Source organism: Pithys albifrons, chromosome 25 (assembly GCF_047495875.1).
Source record: "Pithys albifrons albifrons isolate INPA30051 chromosome 25, PitAlb_v1, whole genome shotgun sequence".
In the NCBI taxonomy this organism is placed as follows: Eukaryota; Metazoa; Chordata; class Aves; order Passeriformes; family Thamnophilidae; genus Pithys; species Pithys albifrons.
Window position 1 is genome coordinate 3,498,636 of NC_092482.1, and position 14,576 is coordinate 3,513,211.

At 49.6% G+C, this 14,576-nt stretch overlaps 1 protein-coding gene across 2 annotated transcripts; it reads left to right on the top strand.

The window, feature by feature from the left end:
* On the top strand, positions 1-13,122 carry CCDC47 (coiled-coil domain containing 47). 2 transcript variants are annotated; one of them, XM_071577674.1, is made up of 13 exons: positions 1-270; positions 2,382-2,647; positions 2,768-2,875; positions 3,726-3,900; positions 4,509-4,630; positions 5,481-5,546; positions 6,247-6,348; positions 7,171-7,281; positions 7,919-8,004; positions 9,173-9,231; positions 9,722-9,831; positions 10,670-10,837; positions 11,563-13,122. In XM_071577674.1, the coding sequence occupies exons 2-13, from the start codon at positions 2,387-2,389 to the stop codon at positions 11,641-11,643; spliced, it is 1,449 nt and encodes a 482-aa protein (XP_071433775.1). In that variant the 5' UTR covers positions 1-270; positions 2,382-2,386; the 3' UTR covers positions 11,644-13,122. The 2 variants fall into 2 exon arrangements, with proteins under 2 accessions (XP_071433775.1, XP_071433776.1); XM_071577675.1 differs by lacking the exon at positions 1-270 and adding an exon at positions 1,703-1,724.
* Positions 13,123-14,576: the final 1,454 nt, after the last annotated feature.

Below are 14,576 nucleotides of genomic sequence, written 5' to 3' on the forward strand. Positions count from 1 at the left end.
ATGCCGCGCGAGTGCGGGCAGCGGAACCGGGCAACGAGCGGGAGCGCCACAAAGGGAAAAACAACAAACCGGTAGCGGGAAAAACCGTGAGGAAGGAGACCCGCAGCGGCGGCCTCGGCACCGCACCGCCTCCCCAGGGCTCCACGCGTGGGTCTGCCCAACGTGGGGCTGCGGCGCAGCCGCCCCGCCCACGCGTGTGTGGCCGCACATGCGGCGCGGGCCGCACTGCGCATGCGCCATCCAGCGGCGGCGGGGCCGGGCCTGACTCAGGTACCGCGGGCCGGGATGGGCCCGGGATGGGCACGGGGATGGGGATGAGAACGGAATGGGAATGGGAACGGGAACGGGGATGGAGATGGAGATGGGGATGGGGATGAGCCCGGCCCTCTCTCGGTGCCCGCGGGGGTGGCACAGCCCCTGTCCCGAGCGCGGCTCGCCCCCTGCCCTGGCCCGGGCCCCGGTACCGGTATCGGTACCGGTATCTCGGCGCTCTGGGCCGCGACCTGTGGCGGGGCCGGGGCTGCGGGCACGCCCCGGGCTGGGAGAGCGGCCGCACCCGCGGTTTGTGTTCTTTAACCTTGACTCGTGTGCCGGGAAGGAGCCGGGAAGGCGCCGGAGCCGCCGTGTCCCGGTGCGAGCCGCGGTCACGGTGAGGGCCCGGCCCCGGCGGGGTGTGCTGGGCGCGGGTCTGGGCTCGAGGGGTGTCGGCGGTGAATGTTCTGCACTGGTTTGCCCTGGGAGTCCTGTGGGGGTGTCTCTGCTGCCAGGGAGCTCTGGGAACCCTCCGTGGGATCGCTGAATGGATCCCTCCCTGCTCCCAGGGGAAGGGGAAGGGGCAGCGCGGGGGCCCTGCCGGGGCATATTTTGCTTCTTGGAGTTCATACTCGGAGCCCGTTCCGACGGAATGCTGAGTTAGGGGGTGCTCCGGGGCTTCCACCACCTCCTGCTCGCCTGGAACTGGAGTTGGCCGCAGTTTATTTTCCGGGAAGCTTCTTGGAGTTGTTGGATCTTCCGAAAGTGGACCCTGGGATAGCTCAGTTGGTTAAAACTTGGTTGTAATAACGCCAAAGTCATGGATTCAATCCCCTGCGTGGGCCATTGACTTAAGAAGTTGGACTCGATGATCCTTGTGGGTCCCTTCCAGCTCAGAATAGTCCGGGATTCTGTGGATGTGCTCAAATACCCTCGAAATTCTTGCTGTGAAACCATCGGGGTTTACTCGAGCAGGTGGCTCCCTTGTCCTGGTGGTTTTTAACCCTCTGCCTATCTTAGTAGTGGTTTGGGGTTTTTTTTTTGTGCTTAAATTCACATAAAGTTGTGAGGTGCCCACACACCGTGTTGTGCTTTCCATCCCTCTGTGAGCGTGTTCTGTGCAGGGTTTTGCTGAAGTGAGGAGTCTCTGACAAAGGGGTTTATTTTAGGTGTCCTTGTCATCTCTGGCAGTGGGTTCCCTGCGTGAGGAACTCGGGGGAGAGCAGCTCAAATTTAGAAACCAATCGTTTCTATTCTAAGTTTGTAAGAGAACACTCTCATTAACATTCAGGTTCCCACTCGGATCTGGTGTAAAATGAGCCTCAGCCGAGCCTGATGCAGCTGATCCTCTGGGGCTGAAGTGCAGCAGGAGGGTTGTTGCTGCCTCTTGGGGCTCCTTTTTTGGACCTTGGAGAAGCTCCCCCGGGGCTGGGACTGTTTTGAGATCAAGCAGAAAAGACAGAAAGCTGAGGGTAAAAAAAAGATGAACTGAAAAACTCTGCAGGTTTTTGGCTGATCTGGGAAGAGCTTTGGGCTTGTGAGCCCCAGTTGTTCTCAGGGACTGGTTCAATAGCCATCATTTTCCTGCTTTTTTGGGGGTAGAACTTCCAGCTAAAGGTCTCAGAAATTGTGCTGGAACACTGTGGGCCCTGATTCTGAGCATGAATGGAGAGACCATCACAGCACTGAATGAATTGAGTGCATTTTAAGATTTACAGCTGCTGTTACACAGTGGTTGATCTGGCTGTGTCTAATTGCTAATTAATAACAAGTGTAGGCTCAGAGTGAGGTCTCAGGAGTGAGCTGGCAGTGCTGGCTGGAGGTGCTGTTGGAGATTCAGTTTTATAGTGGAATATTTTCTGCTTCCAAAAACTTTCCCATCTGAACAGCATGGCCAGGTGTGAATTGGCTGCTGCCACAAGTAACAGAGTCCTGAATCTCACCTTCAAAGTTATTTTTTCTTGTACCAGTAGTCACTTTCTTTATAGACAGAATGGCAAAAGCAGGCAGGGATTTATTTCTCTGGTCTGTTTTTGAGTAGCTCCTGGGAGTTGGGGACTGTCATGTTGTGATGTAACAAAATTGTAAAGGACTTTTTGCAATGATGGATTTAATTGTTTTTTTCCCAGTGAAAATGAAGAATTTCTATATTTTTATTGCTGTCCTGCTCATCCCCTGGAGCTTTTCTTTGGCAAAGTATGATGAATTTGAGGATGGAGATGACATTATGGAATATGATGACAATGACTTTGCTGAATTTGAAGATGTGAATGAAGATGCAGTCACAGAGTCTCCTCAGAGGGTCATCACTACAGAAGATGATGAAGAAGAAGCCACTGTAGAGCTTGAAGGTCAGGATGAGAATCAGGAAGACTTTGATGATGCAGACACACAGGTGAGGCCTCATCTCCTCTGTTTGTTTCCTAAGAGTGTGTCTTTCTTTCTCACCTTATCTGTTTGGGTTTTACTTACTGGGCTTTGGATTTTCATGCTGTTTGTGATTTTTGTCCTTCAGGAAGGTGATACTGAGAGTGAACCATATGATGATGAGGAGTTTGAAGGCTACGAAGAGAAACCAGATGCATCTCATAGCAAGAACAAAGACCCCATCACAATAGTTAATGTAGGTATAACTGTAAATTGCTTTCTGTTTGGACTTTCATCACTTATTTCCCTCAGGCAGCGTGGCAGGAGTGGCACTGGGGTTCTAGTGAGCACTTCCAGTGTGCACAGTGTGTTTGTAGCTTGTCTGTGGCTGAAGTTTCAGATCAGAAATTCACTCTCCTGGTGGTTTTTGAGCTCAGTCTCTCTGTCCCTGCCTCACTTCCTTATTGCCTCCCAAGAGTCTCTCACAGAAATCAAACATTTTTAGTGCCCCTAAGATCTCTTTTTAAGTATTACAGCTGACCCTGGCAGGGAAAGGAAGGGTTTGGTTCCTTCTGTGACTGAGGGGGGTACAGGGATAGCAGAATGGCTGAGGAATCTCTGAGATGGGAAGGTCAGGAAGGTTTCCCTGCTCCCCCACACACTCTGTGGCTCCTGGTGGCATCCTGAAAATGCTCCTGGACATTGGGATTTCAGCAGAAGTTATACAATGATCAGATAATGCTGAGATGGGCAGGGCATCAAGCTCATATGCTCAGTGGGTTGAAATGCTGGACTGTTTGCTCTGAGCTCACTTGGAGATGAGAAGTATTTTGCTTGTATTAAACAGGTATTTTGGGGATACTGTTCCCAGTTGTTTCCTGTGCCCCAGCAGAGCCAAGTGCATTATGTGGGACTCAATGATCCTTGTGGGTCCCTTCCAACTCAGAACAGTCTGTGTGTGTGTGATGTAGGCTCAGCTCTGTCCTGTTCCTTTGTGAAGCTTCCTGTGATGAAGCTCCTCCAGCGCTCTGTGTTTCCCAAATAGTTGGTGTGTATGCAATCCACTTGTTCAATAAATAAAAATGAATTCCTGTTGCCTTCCACAGGTCCCTGCTCACCTCCAGAACAGCTGGGAGAGTTACTACATGGAGATCCTGATGGTGACAGGCCTTCTGGCTTACATCATGAACTACATCATTGGCAAGAACAAAAACAACCGCCTGGCTCACGCCTGGTTCAACACCCACAGGGAGCTGCTGGAAAGTAACTTTGCTCTTGTTGGTGAGTTCCATAATGACAGGCAGTCACCAACAGGACAAGGGGGCACGATGGGCTCAAGCTCTGCCAGGGGAAATTGAAGTTGGAGATGAGAAAGAAATTCTTTGCAGAGAGAGTACTCAGGGATTGGAATGGGCTGCCCAGAGAGGGGGTGGATTCCCCATCCCTGGAGGTTTTTCAGCTGAGCTTGGCCGTGGCACTGAGTGCCATGATCTGGTAAAGGGACTGGAGTTGGACCAAGGGTTGGACTTGATGATCTGGGAGGTCTTTTCCAACCCAATCCATTCTGGGATTCTATGGATGTGGCACTGAGAATCCACCATGTCTTGATTCAACCCTACTGTGATCACCAGCCCAGGGCACTCTGTGCCCACAACAGTGGGGTTGGATCAAGGGTTGGACTTGATGATCTGGGAGGTCTTTTCCAACCCAGTCCATTTTATGATTCTGTGACAAGGCCTCAGTTTTTGTGTTTGAATGAAGCTGAGTTTAGACCATGTAGGCTTTAGCAAATCCTTCTCTGCAATGTGGTGTGAGCTCTGGGCCTCCTGGTGAGCTTTGGTGTTTCAGTTTGTGATGTGAGGGTTCTCTGCCACTGTTTTTTTCCTCAGGGGATGATGGCACTAATAAAGAAGCTACAAGCACTGGGAAGCTCAACCAAGAAAATGAACACATCTATAACCTGTGGTGCTCTGGGAGGGTGTGCTGTGAAGGAATGCTCATCCAGTTAAAGGTGAGGATGGGGGAGTTCATGAGGCTGTTCACCTGTCACCAGTTGAAAGGTTCTTGAGTCTTTTCCATTCCAGTGGGAGCAACAAGGAGTCCCAGTGGCTCTTGTGCTCACATTGAGATACAGGTTTTGAATATGCACACGTGAAGGGAAAACTGGATAATTAAATACCTGTACAGGCCCATATTCTGCCCACCAAAACAGGTAGGAGGGAGTATTTATAGAAAGAATCTAGAAACCAGAGGTATGGGATGAACAGAGGTAGCAGAAGGCTGAAGAGCTGCCATTCAGAGGGGCTTTATCACATTGGAGGAATGGACCAACAGAAATTCCAAGAAATTACATTAAAGGCAAATACCAATTCCTGGACCTGGGATGGGATGGAACAGCTTCTGACTTGAGGGAAGAGGAAACAAGGCCCTGAGAAACTCACCTAATGCAGAAAGTGGCCCTGCTTTTGAGCTGTATTGGTGACAGAGGGGAACTTTAGGTTAGGTCTTAGGCAGAATTCTTTTGCTGTGAGGGTGATGAGACACTGGCAAAGGTTGCCCAGAGAGGTTGTGGCTGCCCCAATCCTGGAAGAGTTGAAAGCCAGGCTGGATAAGGCCTTGACCAACCTGGTCTAGCAGGAGGTGCCCCTGCCCATGGCAGGGAGAGGTGTTGGGACTAAATGGTCTCTAAGTCCCATTCCAGCCGTGATTCTGTAACTTCCAAAGGGCCCTTCAAAGCTAAATTATTCTACAAAAACATCTACTTACAACTGCCCTGTTCTTCCTTGAGCCCTGCTGCTCTCTGAGGGAGGCACTCTGGGTCTCTTCAGCTGTTTCCTGTGTTTGCCCCCCTGTGTTTTTAGTTCCTCAAGAGGCAGGACCTGCTGAACGTCCTGGCGCGCATGATGAGGCCGGCGTCGGACCAGGTGGTACGTACCGAGCCCTTCAGCTTTGCTGTGACACTCCTGCATTCCTTTGGTCCTGCTCTGCTGCTCTTCATTGGTCCAGGGGGTGGCTTTAGTATTCCACAGCTGTTGGAACAGTCTCAAAGGGTTGTTTGTGTTTCTTTCCTGCCTGTGAAGTGCAAACTGCTGATGACTGGAAATTGTGTTATCTGTGGCTTTTGTCGTTTGAGTGGTTTGGTGAATGGTCTGTTGTGCTTCAAGACCTCTGCTGGACAGTGGTTTTACCATCTGAAATACTTGAAGATTGTTCTGTCTGTTCAGTACTTGGTCCAAGTGTGGTCTGGATATTTTATATATATATATATAAATGTTGCTCTTTGCCTTCCCCCTTGGAGAAGATAAATGCCAGGAGAGGTTACATTTGGGAGATTGTCTGTGTGCACTGAGAATTCTCTTCCTATGGATCTATAATTGTATTATATGTATTAGGACTATTTAATTGTGAATTATTTTTACAACCCTGCTGTTGTAGTCATTGTCATTACACCACAACACTGAATTAAGTGCTCAGTCTAATTGAAAAGCTCCTTTAAGATGCACTGAGAAGCTTTAAATCAGCCACCTTTCTCTTAGCTGTGTCTGGCCTAGGTCTTTGTTCTTATGAACCAAAGCGTCAGAGAAACATTTGAAACCTCATCAGGACTAATAACATTCTGTTTCACAGCAAATAAAAGTGACCATGAATGATGAGGACATGGACACGTATGTGTTTGCTGTGGGGACCAGGAAGGCGCTGGTGCGGCTCCAGAAGGAGATGCAGGACCTGGTATGTGCATGAACATTGACAAATAAAGGATGCAAGAACCTCTGATCTGCACATTCATTCCTTGGGAACAGCTGAGAACTTGGGACTGCCCTGTTGGAATTTGTTGGGAAAAGACATTTTCACTTAAGTCTAATGGAATCAAATGTTGGAAGTGGTGGCTGCTGTCAGAGCTGCAGACAAAGGGTCAATAGAAAGCACTTACACCTTCCTTTGGTGGATAGTTTGTTTAGGAAGGGCTGTAGTATATTCCCAGGACACACAAATGTCATTTCACCTCATTTAATTTGCACAAATGACTTTTTCAAGGATTGCAAAGTAAACTTCATTAGCGATACGTGATGTGGAAAATCTGGGGTTAAGTCATTTGTTTTTGTGTGATCTGAAATTAAAACTTTCCATACATTCAAGCCCTGAAGCTTCCAAAGAATCCAGTGATAACAAGCAGTGCTTTGCAAATCTTTTCTCTCAAGTAGCAGCACTAGAGTGTGGTTGGGAGGGTGCCAGTTTTTGTTCTGTTATCAAACAATGTAAGAAAAATGCCATAATCCACATTGGGTGGATTCCAGCATGGATGTGTTAGAATTGTTTTATCTTTTTCCTAAAAGTGCTGAATATTGAAGGGAAATACTGACTTAAAGACTGTTGATGCTTTGTGCTTTGCTTGCTTGAAACATCCCCAGCCAGGCTCAGTGACTGAGTGTATTTTTATTGTTTATTTTCTGGTACTTTTAGGGGGTCCTGCTGTTCTGGAACAGCTCAGTGTGATAAGATACTTACAAGCTTTGTGTTTATTTGGTTGTCTCATTGTTCTCTTTGAAACAGAGTGAGTTCTGCAGTGATAAACCTAAATCTGGTGCAAAATATGGGCTTCCAGATTCACTGGCCATCCTGTCGGAGATGGGGGAGGTCACGGAGGGAATGATGGACGCCAAGGTAAACTGGAATTAATTAATGCAAATACTCCTTGGTAACCTGGCACTTACAGCCTGTGGGACAAGGTTCTGATCTTTATGTCCTGTGAGCATCACAACAGGAGAGCCAAATGGCTCTTGTGAGATCCAGGGAAATCAAAACCCTCATGAAGAGTGAGGGCTGGCAGAGGGATGTAATTCTCATGTGTTTGTTCCTTTTTCATGGCATAGTTTATCCCAAACTGCACACTTAAAACTGCCTTTCAAAGGCTGGGAGTAGCTTCACCAGCCAGTTGAAGGAAGGTGTTGATGGTGTATCTGCAGGTCCTTGAAGCTGATTTGTTTTCAAAGGAATTGGAAAATCCCAGATGAGAGTTACATGTCCAAGTTGCTCCTGTTAATTCCATGCACTGAGGCCCATTCTAGTGACACGTAAAACCACTGGAGCTGAAATGTCAGTGTCACTGTGGCAAGCTGGGCACAGCAGTTTTCTGGGTGATTTACCACACAATCACAGGCTGCTTGGGGTTGGAGGGGACCTTAAAAATCCTCCATTTCCAACCCCCTGCCATGGGCAGGGCACCTGGCAAACCCATGTGGAGCAGGGAGGCTGCAGATGGGTCAGTGTTGGGAAAAACTAACTCTGGTTTCTGTTCCAGATGATCCATTTCCTCACACACTACGCTGACAAGATTGAGTCCGTCCAATTCTCGGACCAGTTCTCCGGTCCAAAACTTATGCAAGAGTAGGTATAAAGCCAGATCTCTGCTCCCAGTAGCTCCTGTAACTCCAGATAAAATAGAGGCCAACTAACTTGTTTGCAGTGTGAAACCTGCTGGAATGCACACAAAGGGAAGTGGGGAGCAAAGGTCAGACAGGTGAATAAATACACTCCCAATGCTTCCAAATGCTGCATTACTTGAGAAGATCAAGGTGTGCTGTATTGCCCTGATTGTTTGGTTTTGGGTGCTGGTTCTGCTGTGGTTTGGACAGCTCTGAGTTCCAGATAACACCTGGCAGGGGCAGCATGCACTGAGAAACCTGCCAAGGGTGCCCAGCACGTCAGAGGCCTCGAGATGACACTGCAGGGAAGCTCAGCACAGAACTCAGAGCTGTTTGAATGCACTGGGAATGAGGTTTAAGCAGAGTCTGCAGTGTAAAACAAACCATCAGGGCTGCTTGCCCCTGCCTAGCTGTACAGCCAAACATTCTGCTGCTGAATCCATCACTTGGTGACTTTTGTTCAGGATAATTCATAGCTGTGCTTCAGAAATACTCAGAGGGAGCATCTCTGCTGTTCCTCTGAGCCTCCCAGTCCAGAGGTGCTTTCAGCTGCTGCTTCAGGATTGCCAGATGGTGGGTGAGCTAATTGAATTATCCTGTAGGTTTTTGCAAGGGTGTATTATGCTCACAGGCATATCAATAATTGATCTCTATCAAAAGTGGAAACTCTTCTCCAAGAAAAAGAACAGATTTTTATTTAATTATAAGAGAGCAGCATGTGTACCTTGTACTGAAACTGTGGAGGATCCATGAAATGTAGGCCTGAGTTTCTGCTTGAGAAGACTGGGGGATTTTGGGCAGTGAAGACATGAATTCTTTGTGGATCTTTAGTAGTATAAACAACAGGACATGTAAAAGTGAATGTAATTAAAAATAACAGGCCTCCTTAATAGTCAGATGGGCTGGTGGTGTATGTTTTTCCATTCATGCCTTTCCCTGCACATTTGAGTAAAACACTTCAGGAATCTGAATAGTTTGAAACTTAACTTCTGTTTACAGCCAGGCTTTTAATCTTGTTAGTTTTATTCACAGTTTTCAAGAGTCTCCTGATGAGGCTTTTCCTAATTGGTTATTTTTTATTCCTGTATTTTTTGTCACTCATTCCAAACCCTTTTTTTCTTTCCTACCAGGGAGGGCCAGCTTACAAAACTGCCCGAAACTAAAAAGACACTTTTGTTTACATTTAATGGTAAGAGAATTGGTGTCTGTGTGTCTGGGGGAGGGTTGGCCTTTGTTTGTGCAAGTCACCTGCTCCAGTTCTGTCACCTATGGAAGATAATGTGTAATGACTGACTTCAGTGCAAGTAACAGGATGATTGATTGATTGATTGATTGATTGATTGGTAAACACAAGGCAGCAATATAGTGGAACACTCAGTCTTGCTCTTACTGATCTTACCCCTCTCTACAGGTGGCTTACTTTTAAGCCACAAACTTTGCAGTTTGAGCTTGCACACTCAGTTAACCCTGGTTTGAAACAAAAGCAGCCTTCTGGGAGTCTGTTCTAGAAAAGGCCCGTAGTTCTCCTCAGAATTCGAGGCTGTAGCTCCAAGTGAAGCTTCCTAAAGAGGAGGATAAGAGCATCTTTATTTCATGAACAGTGTGAGCAATAAGGAAAGAGCATTACAGCAAGTAGAAAAGTCCTGTCTCTCTGAATGAACAAGAAACTTTTATTTCAGTGCCTGGTTCAGGCAACACTTCCCCAAAGGACATGGAGTCTTTGCTGCCTCTGATGAGCATGGTCATCTACTGCATTGACAAAGCAAAGAAGTTCCGGCTGAACAGAGAAGTGAGTGTCTGTTTTCTGTCTCCTGAGCACTGTGTGATGTTGTAGCCATGACTACTGGATCTTTTCATTGAGGGGCTGGAGCGGGGCCAGAGAAGAGCAACGAGGCTGGAGAAGGGACTGGATGTGGCTCTGAGTCTCCTCTTAAACACCTCCAGGGACAGAGAATCCAACATGTCTTGATCCAACCCCACTGTGATCACCAGCCCAGGGCACAGAGTGCCCTGGGCTGGTGATCACAGTGGGGTTGGATCAAGGTTGGACTTGGTGATCTCGGAGGTCTCTTCCAACCCAACTGAGAAGAGCAACGAGGCTGGAGAAGGGACTGGAGCACAAGTGCTGTGGGGAGAGGCTGAGGGAGCTGGGGGTGTTCAGCCTGGAGAAGAGGAGGCTCAGAGATGACCTCAGCACTGTCTGGAACTCCCTGAAGGGAAGTTGTGGCCAGGTGGGGGTTGGTCTCTTCTCCCAGGCACTCAGCAATAGGACAAGGGGGCACGATGGGCTCAAGCTCTGCCAGGGGAAATTGAAGTTGGAGAACAGAAAAAAATTCTTTGCAGAGAGAGTGCTCAGGGATTGGAATGGGCTGCCCAGAGAGGGGGTGGATTCCCCATCCCTGGAGGTTTTTCAGCTGAGCTTGGTCGTGGCACTGAGTGCCATGATCTGGTAAAGGGACTGGAGTTGGACCAAGGGTTGGACTTGATGATCTCGGAGGTCTTTTCCAATCCAATCAATTCTATGATTCAAGATCAGCAGCCTCATGTTTCACATGTCACTGCTGGAGATCCTGTACCCTGCTCGTGGGGAAATTGTATAAACTGGATGTGCTTCTCTCTGTGGAAAGGGCAAACAGAAAGCTGACAAGAACAGGGCTCGTGTGGAGGAGAACTTCCTCAAGCTGACCCACGTGCAGAGACAGGAGGCTGCCCAGTCCCGGCGGGAGGAGAAGAAACGGGCGGAGAAGGAGCGGATCATGAACGAGGAGGATCCCGAGAAACAGCGTCGGCTGGAGGTGAGGGGGGTGTTCAGGTTGGCACAGGCTGCTGGCAGATTCCTCCTGGGGCATCTGTGGGTACAGCAGCAGTGAAACTTTGATTTCTGTTTGCTGAAAGGCAGACAACTGTCAGGGTGTTTGCTGCTGCTGAAACAGGGCACTCCCCTCACCCCAAAACCAGCTGGAAGGGGAACATTCCTCCAGTTTCCTTGGGCATGCAGTGACAGGACAAGGGAATGGCTTCCCACTGCCAAAGGGCAGGGATAGATGGGATATTGGGATGGAATTCCTGGCTGGGAGGGTGGGCAGGCCCTGGCACAGGTGCCCAGAGAAGCTGTGGCTGCCCCAGCCCTGGGAATGTCCAAGGCCAGGTTGGAGCACCCTGGGCTGGTGGGAGGTGTCCCTGCCCATGGGATTCAAGGTCCCCTCCAACTGAAACCGTTCTGGGATTCTGTGATAGGCCCTCCTGGTTAAACATTGGGAGACAGGCACAGCTGCAGCAGGACTTGTCAGAACAAAGGGAGGATCAGGATTCTGTGCTGGCTGGAGCATCAAAGGGGCATGTGCTTCCTCTTAGATCTGGGGGGAGGCAGTTTGTCTGTGGGGACCCTCCCCTCCACCTGAGGAGCCAGCTCACCCTGGGAGAGATGCAAACTCCATTCTGGGGGGCTTTGTTTGGCTCTGAAACGCTCCCCTTGCTCTTCGAGGAGATCCCTGATGTGTATTCCTGTCCTTGCCCACAGGAAGCTGCTCTGCGGCGAGAGCAGAAGAAGCTGGAGAAGAAGCAGATGAAGATGAAGCAGATCAAAGTGAAAGCCATGTGAGCAGCATCTCAGTGCCACCTGCAGAACTGTGACTCACAGGGAACAGAGACCTGTGTGACTCCATAATCCTCTGCTTCTTTCAACACTAGCAGCCATCAAGAGAGAAGTTCTTGCATTGGTGTTACCTATTTAAGTCTTACAGCAAATGCAGGTGTGTGTGGAGAGCTTTGTCTCTGCAGTTCTGATTCCAGGTGGTAAAAAGTTTTGCTACTTGTCTGTTTAAAAAAAAAAACAACAAAAAAAAGGCAATATTCTTGAATGCTGTTTGTCATTTGTTCTTTAAAAACAGAAGATTGTAAACCTGTCCACGTGTGCTGGTAACATATTCGTGCTTTGGTTTTAAAAGTTTGGGTTTAGTTGGTGGGAGGGAAGGGGATAAAACTTAATGGGGAGGAAAACTGCACAATAAACACTTACTGTGCATTTATTTGCATCAAGGCACAAAACATAGAGCCTTCCATACACAGTATGGGCTCTTCAGGGATGTAAGCCCAGTAGAATAGAAGTGATGTTTTTATTTTCATTTTTTTTTACAAACAAGGGCCTGAAGCAGTATTAGGTCAGCTGTGGGCATGACTGGCTTGTGTGTAAAACAGGCAGGGTTAGAACCAAGGGAATGGAGTACAGGGACAGTTTCCTACCTGTGCTTTTGGGTGCTGCAAGCTTGGCACAAAGTGAAGTCTGTGTTGTGAGCACAGTGTTCCTTCAGGAGTCAGTGCATGGTGAGTTTGCAATTCAACCAGCTTTCCCTGGGTGTTTTTAACTGTTAAAGTTTGCCTCAGACCCTTCTCTCCTGATCCCAGCAGCTGCTCCCTGGGTCACTCCAGCCACGAGCCACATTCAGGGAAGCACCTGCACTTACCAATGTCCCCAGGCCAGTAAAAACCTTTCAGAGGACATTTATCCTCCTTATCTGGTCAGTGGTCCCTTCAGGGTTGTGAATCTAATAAAGTGAATGCCCTGTGCAAGCACTTTGCTGGGAGAGCTCTGCATTTTATAAATGCTTCCTGTCCAGAAGGGATTTTATTGTTGCTTGTGACAGACTTTGAACAGTCCTGTGGGGAAACTTCCATTTTCTTGTTCAATACTTTGTGCAAACTTGGTTCTGAGGCAATAAAGAGCTGCTGTTGAAACAGCAATTGCTTAAACTCCTTGTTCCAGCATGGGAAACTTCACCCTGATTGAAATGCAAATGTCTGTAACCTGATACATGCAAATACATTAATTTTATAATGGTTGGTAAAATTATTTAAAACCAAAACTGATGTAGAGTATGTGAAATTTTAGCACTATTTAGCTTTAAAGATTAATATGGTGTTGTTTCACTAGAGTTCTTTGAAAGGAATTACTACTTTGTTCTCTTCTGAGTAAGTGGACAGCTTTCCTGAAGTCCCATCCAGTTGTGGGCCATGGCAGCTAATTTTGTAATATGAACAGTCAAATGAACAATCTAAAGAGTAAAATATAATTGAAACACTCCACTTGCCTACTTTACTTGGCTCGACTCATTCAGTAGGACCTCAAAGCCTCGTTTGTCCCTGGGTGGGTTTTGGTGTGTGTTTGGAACACCCAGAGCTGGTGTTTGCTCTGCTGGGTATGTGGTGGTGGAAGTGGCTCTTTCCACTGGGAGCTGCTCCCTGTGAGGGCTGTGGTTGCTGGGCTGGGGCTGGAGGGAGGTGTCTCTCCCCTGGTGCAGGTTGGGATGGGTAGAGATGGAGGATTTTGCCCCTGGGGTTGAAGGAGGGGGTTTATGGGTGGGTTCCCTGTTCCCAAGGACTGGCGGGGGCACAGCCTTGGCCACACTCTGAGGGACCCACAGGATCACTGGGGCTGGAAAAGCCCCCCCAGCCCCTGGAGCCCACCCTGTGCCCAATGCCCACCTTGGCAAAGCCCCCCCAGCCCACAGAGCCCACCCTGTGCCCAATGCCCACCTTGGCAAAGCCCTCCCAGCCCACAGAGCCCACCCTGTGCCCAATGCCCACCTTGGCAAAGCCCCCCCAGCCCATGGAGCCCACCCTGTGCCCAATGCCCACCTTGGCAAAGCCCTCCCAGCTCACGGAGCCCACCCTGTGCCCAATGCCCACCTTGGCAAAGCCCCCCCAGCCCACAGAGCCCACCCTGTGCCCAATGCCCACCTTGGCAAAGCCCTCCCAGCCCACAGAGCCCACCCTGTGCCCAGTGCCCACCTTGGCAAAGCCCTCCCAGCCCACAGAGCCCACCCTGTGCCCAGTGCCCACCTTGTCCCCCAGCCCCGAGCACTGAGTGCCACGGCCAGTCCTGCCTTGGGCACCTCCAGGGCTGGGCACTCCAAACCTCCCTGGGCAGCCCCTGCCAGGGCCTGCCCACCCTTTCCATGCAGAAATTTCTGCTGCTGTGCCCCCTGCCCCTGCCCTGGCCCAGCCTGAGGCCGTGCCCTTCCTCCTGTCCAAATCCCCTCTTTGGATCCATCAGGGATTGCAGAGAGTGAGAAGGTCCCCCCTGAGCCTCCTTTTCTCCAGGCTGAGCCTCCCCAGCTCCCTCAGCCCCTCTTGGAGCTCCAGCCCCTTCCCAGCTCCATTCCCTTCCCTGCACACACTCCAGCCCCTCAACGTCCTTCGTCTCCTGAGGGTCCCAGGACTCAACACAGACTCGAGATGTGGATTCACCAGAGCAAGGAAAGAATCGCTTCCCTGGCGTTGCTGCTGCACTATTTGACACAAGCCAGGTGCCTCTGGCCTTCTTGCCCACCTGGGCTCGTGTTCAGCCAGCTGTCAAACAGCACCTCCAGGACCACTTTCTGTGCCATGGTGGCACTTCCACTTTCCAGCCACCATGGGCCTGGCCCATGGGGACGCTTCACCCTCGGCCTCCCTCAGGGCCCCAACATGGCGGCGGCTTCTCCCTCGCCCCGCCGGTGGCGCCGCGCGCGTCACGTGCCAGCGCGGTGACGTCAC

Bases quoted from the DNA above. Each gene is read 5' to 3' on its own strand.
- CCDC47 (XM_071577674.1), top strand. From the start codon at position 2,387: ATGAAGAATTTCTATATTTTTATTGCTGTCCTGCTCATCCCCTGGAGC. The intron at 2,648-2,767 runs GTGAGGCCTCAT...TTTGTCCTTCAG, and splicing joins TTGATGATGCAGACACACAG to GAAGGTGATACTGAGAGTGA. The intron at 9,832-10,669 runs GTGAGTGTCTGT...CTCTGTGGAAAG, and splicing joins AGTTCCGGCTGAACAGAGAA to GGCAAACAGAAAGCTGACAA.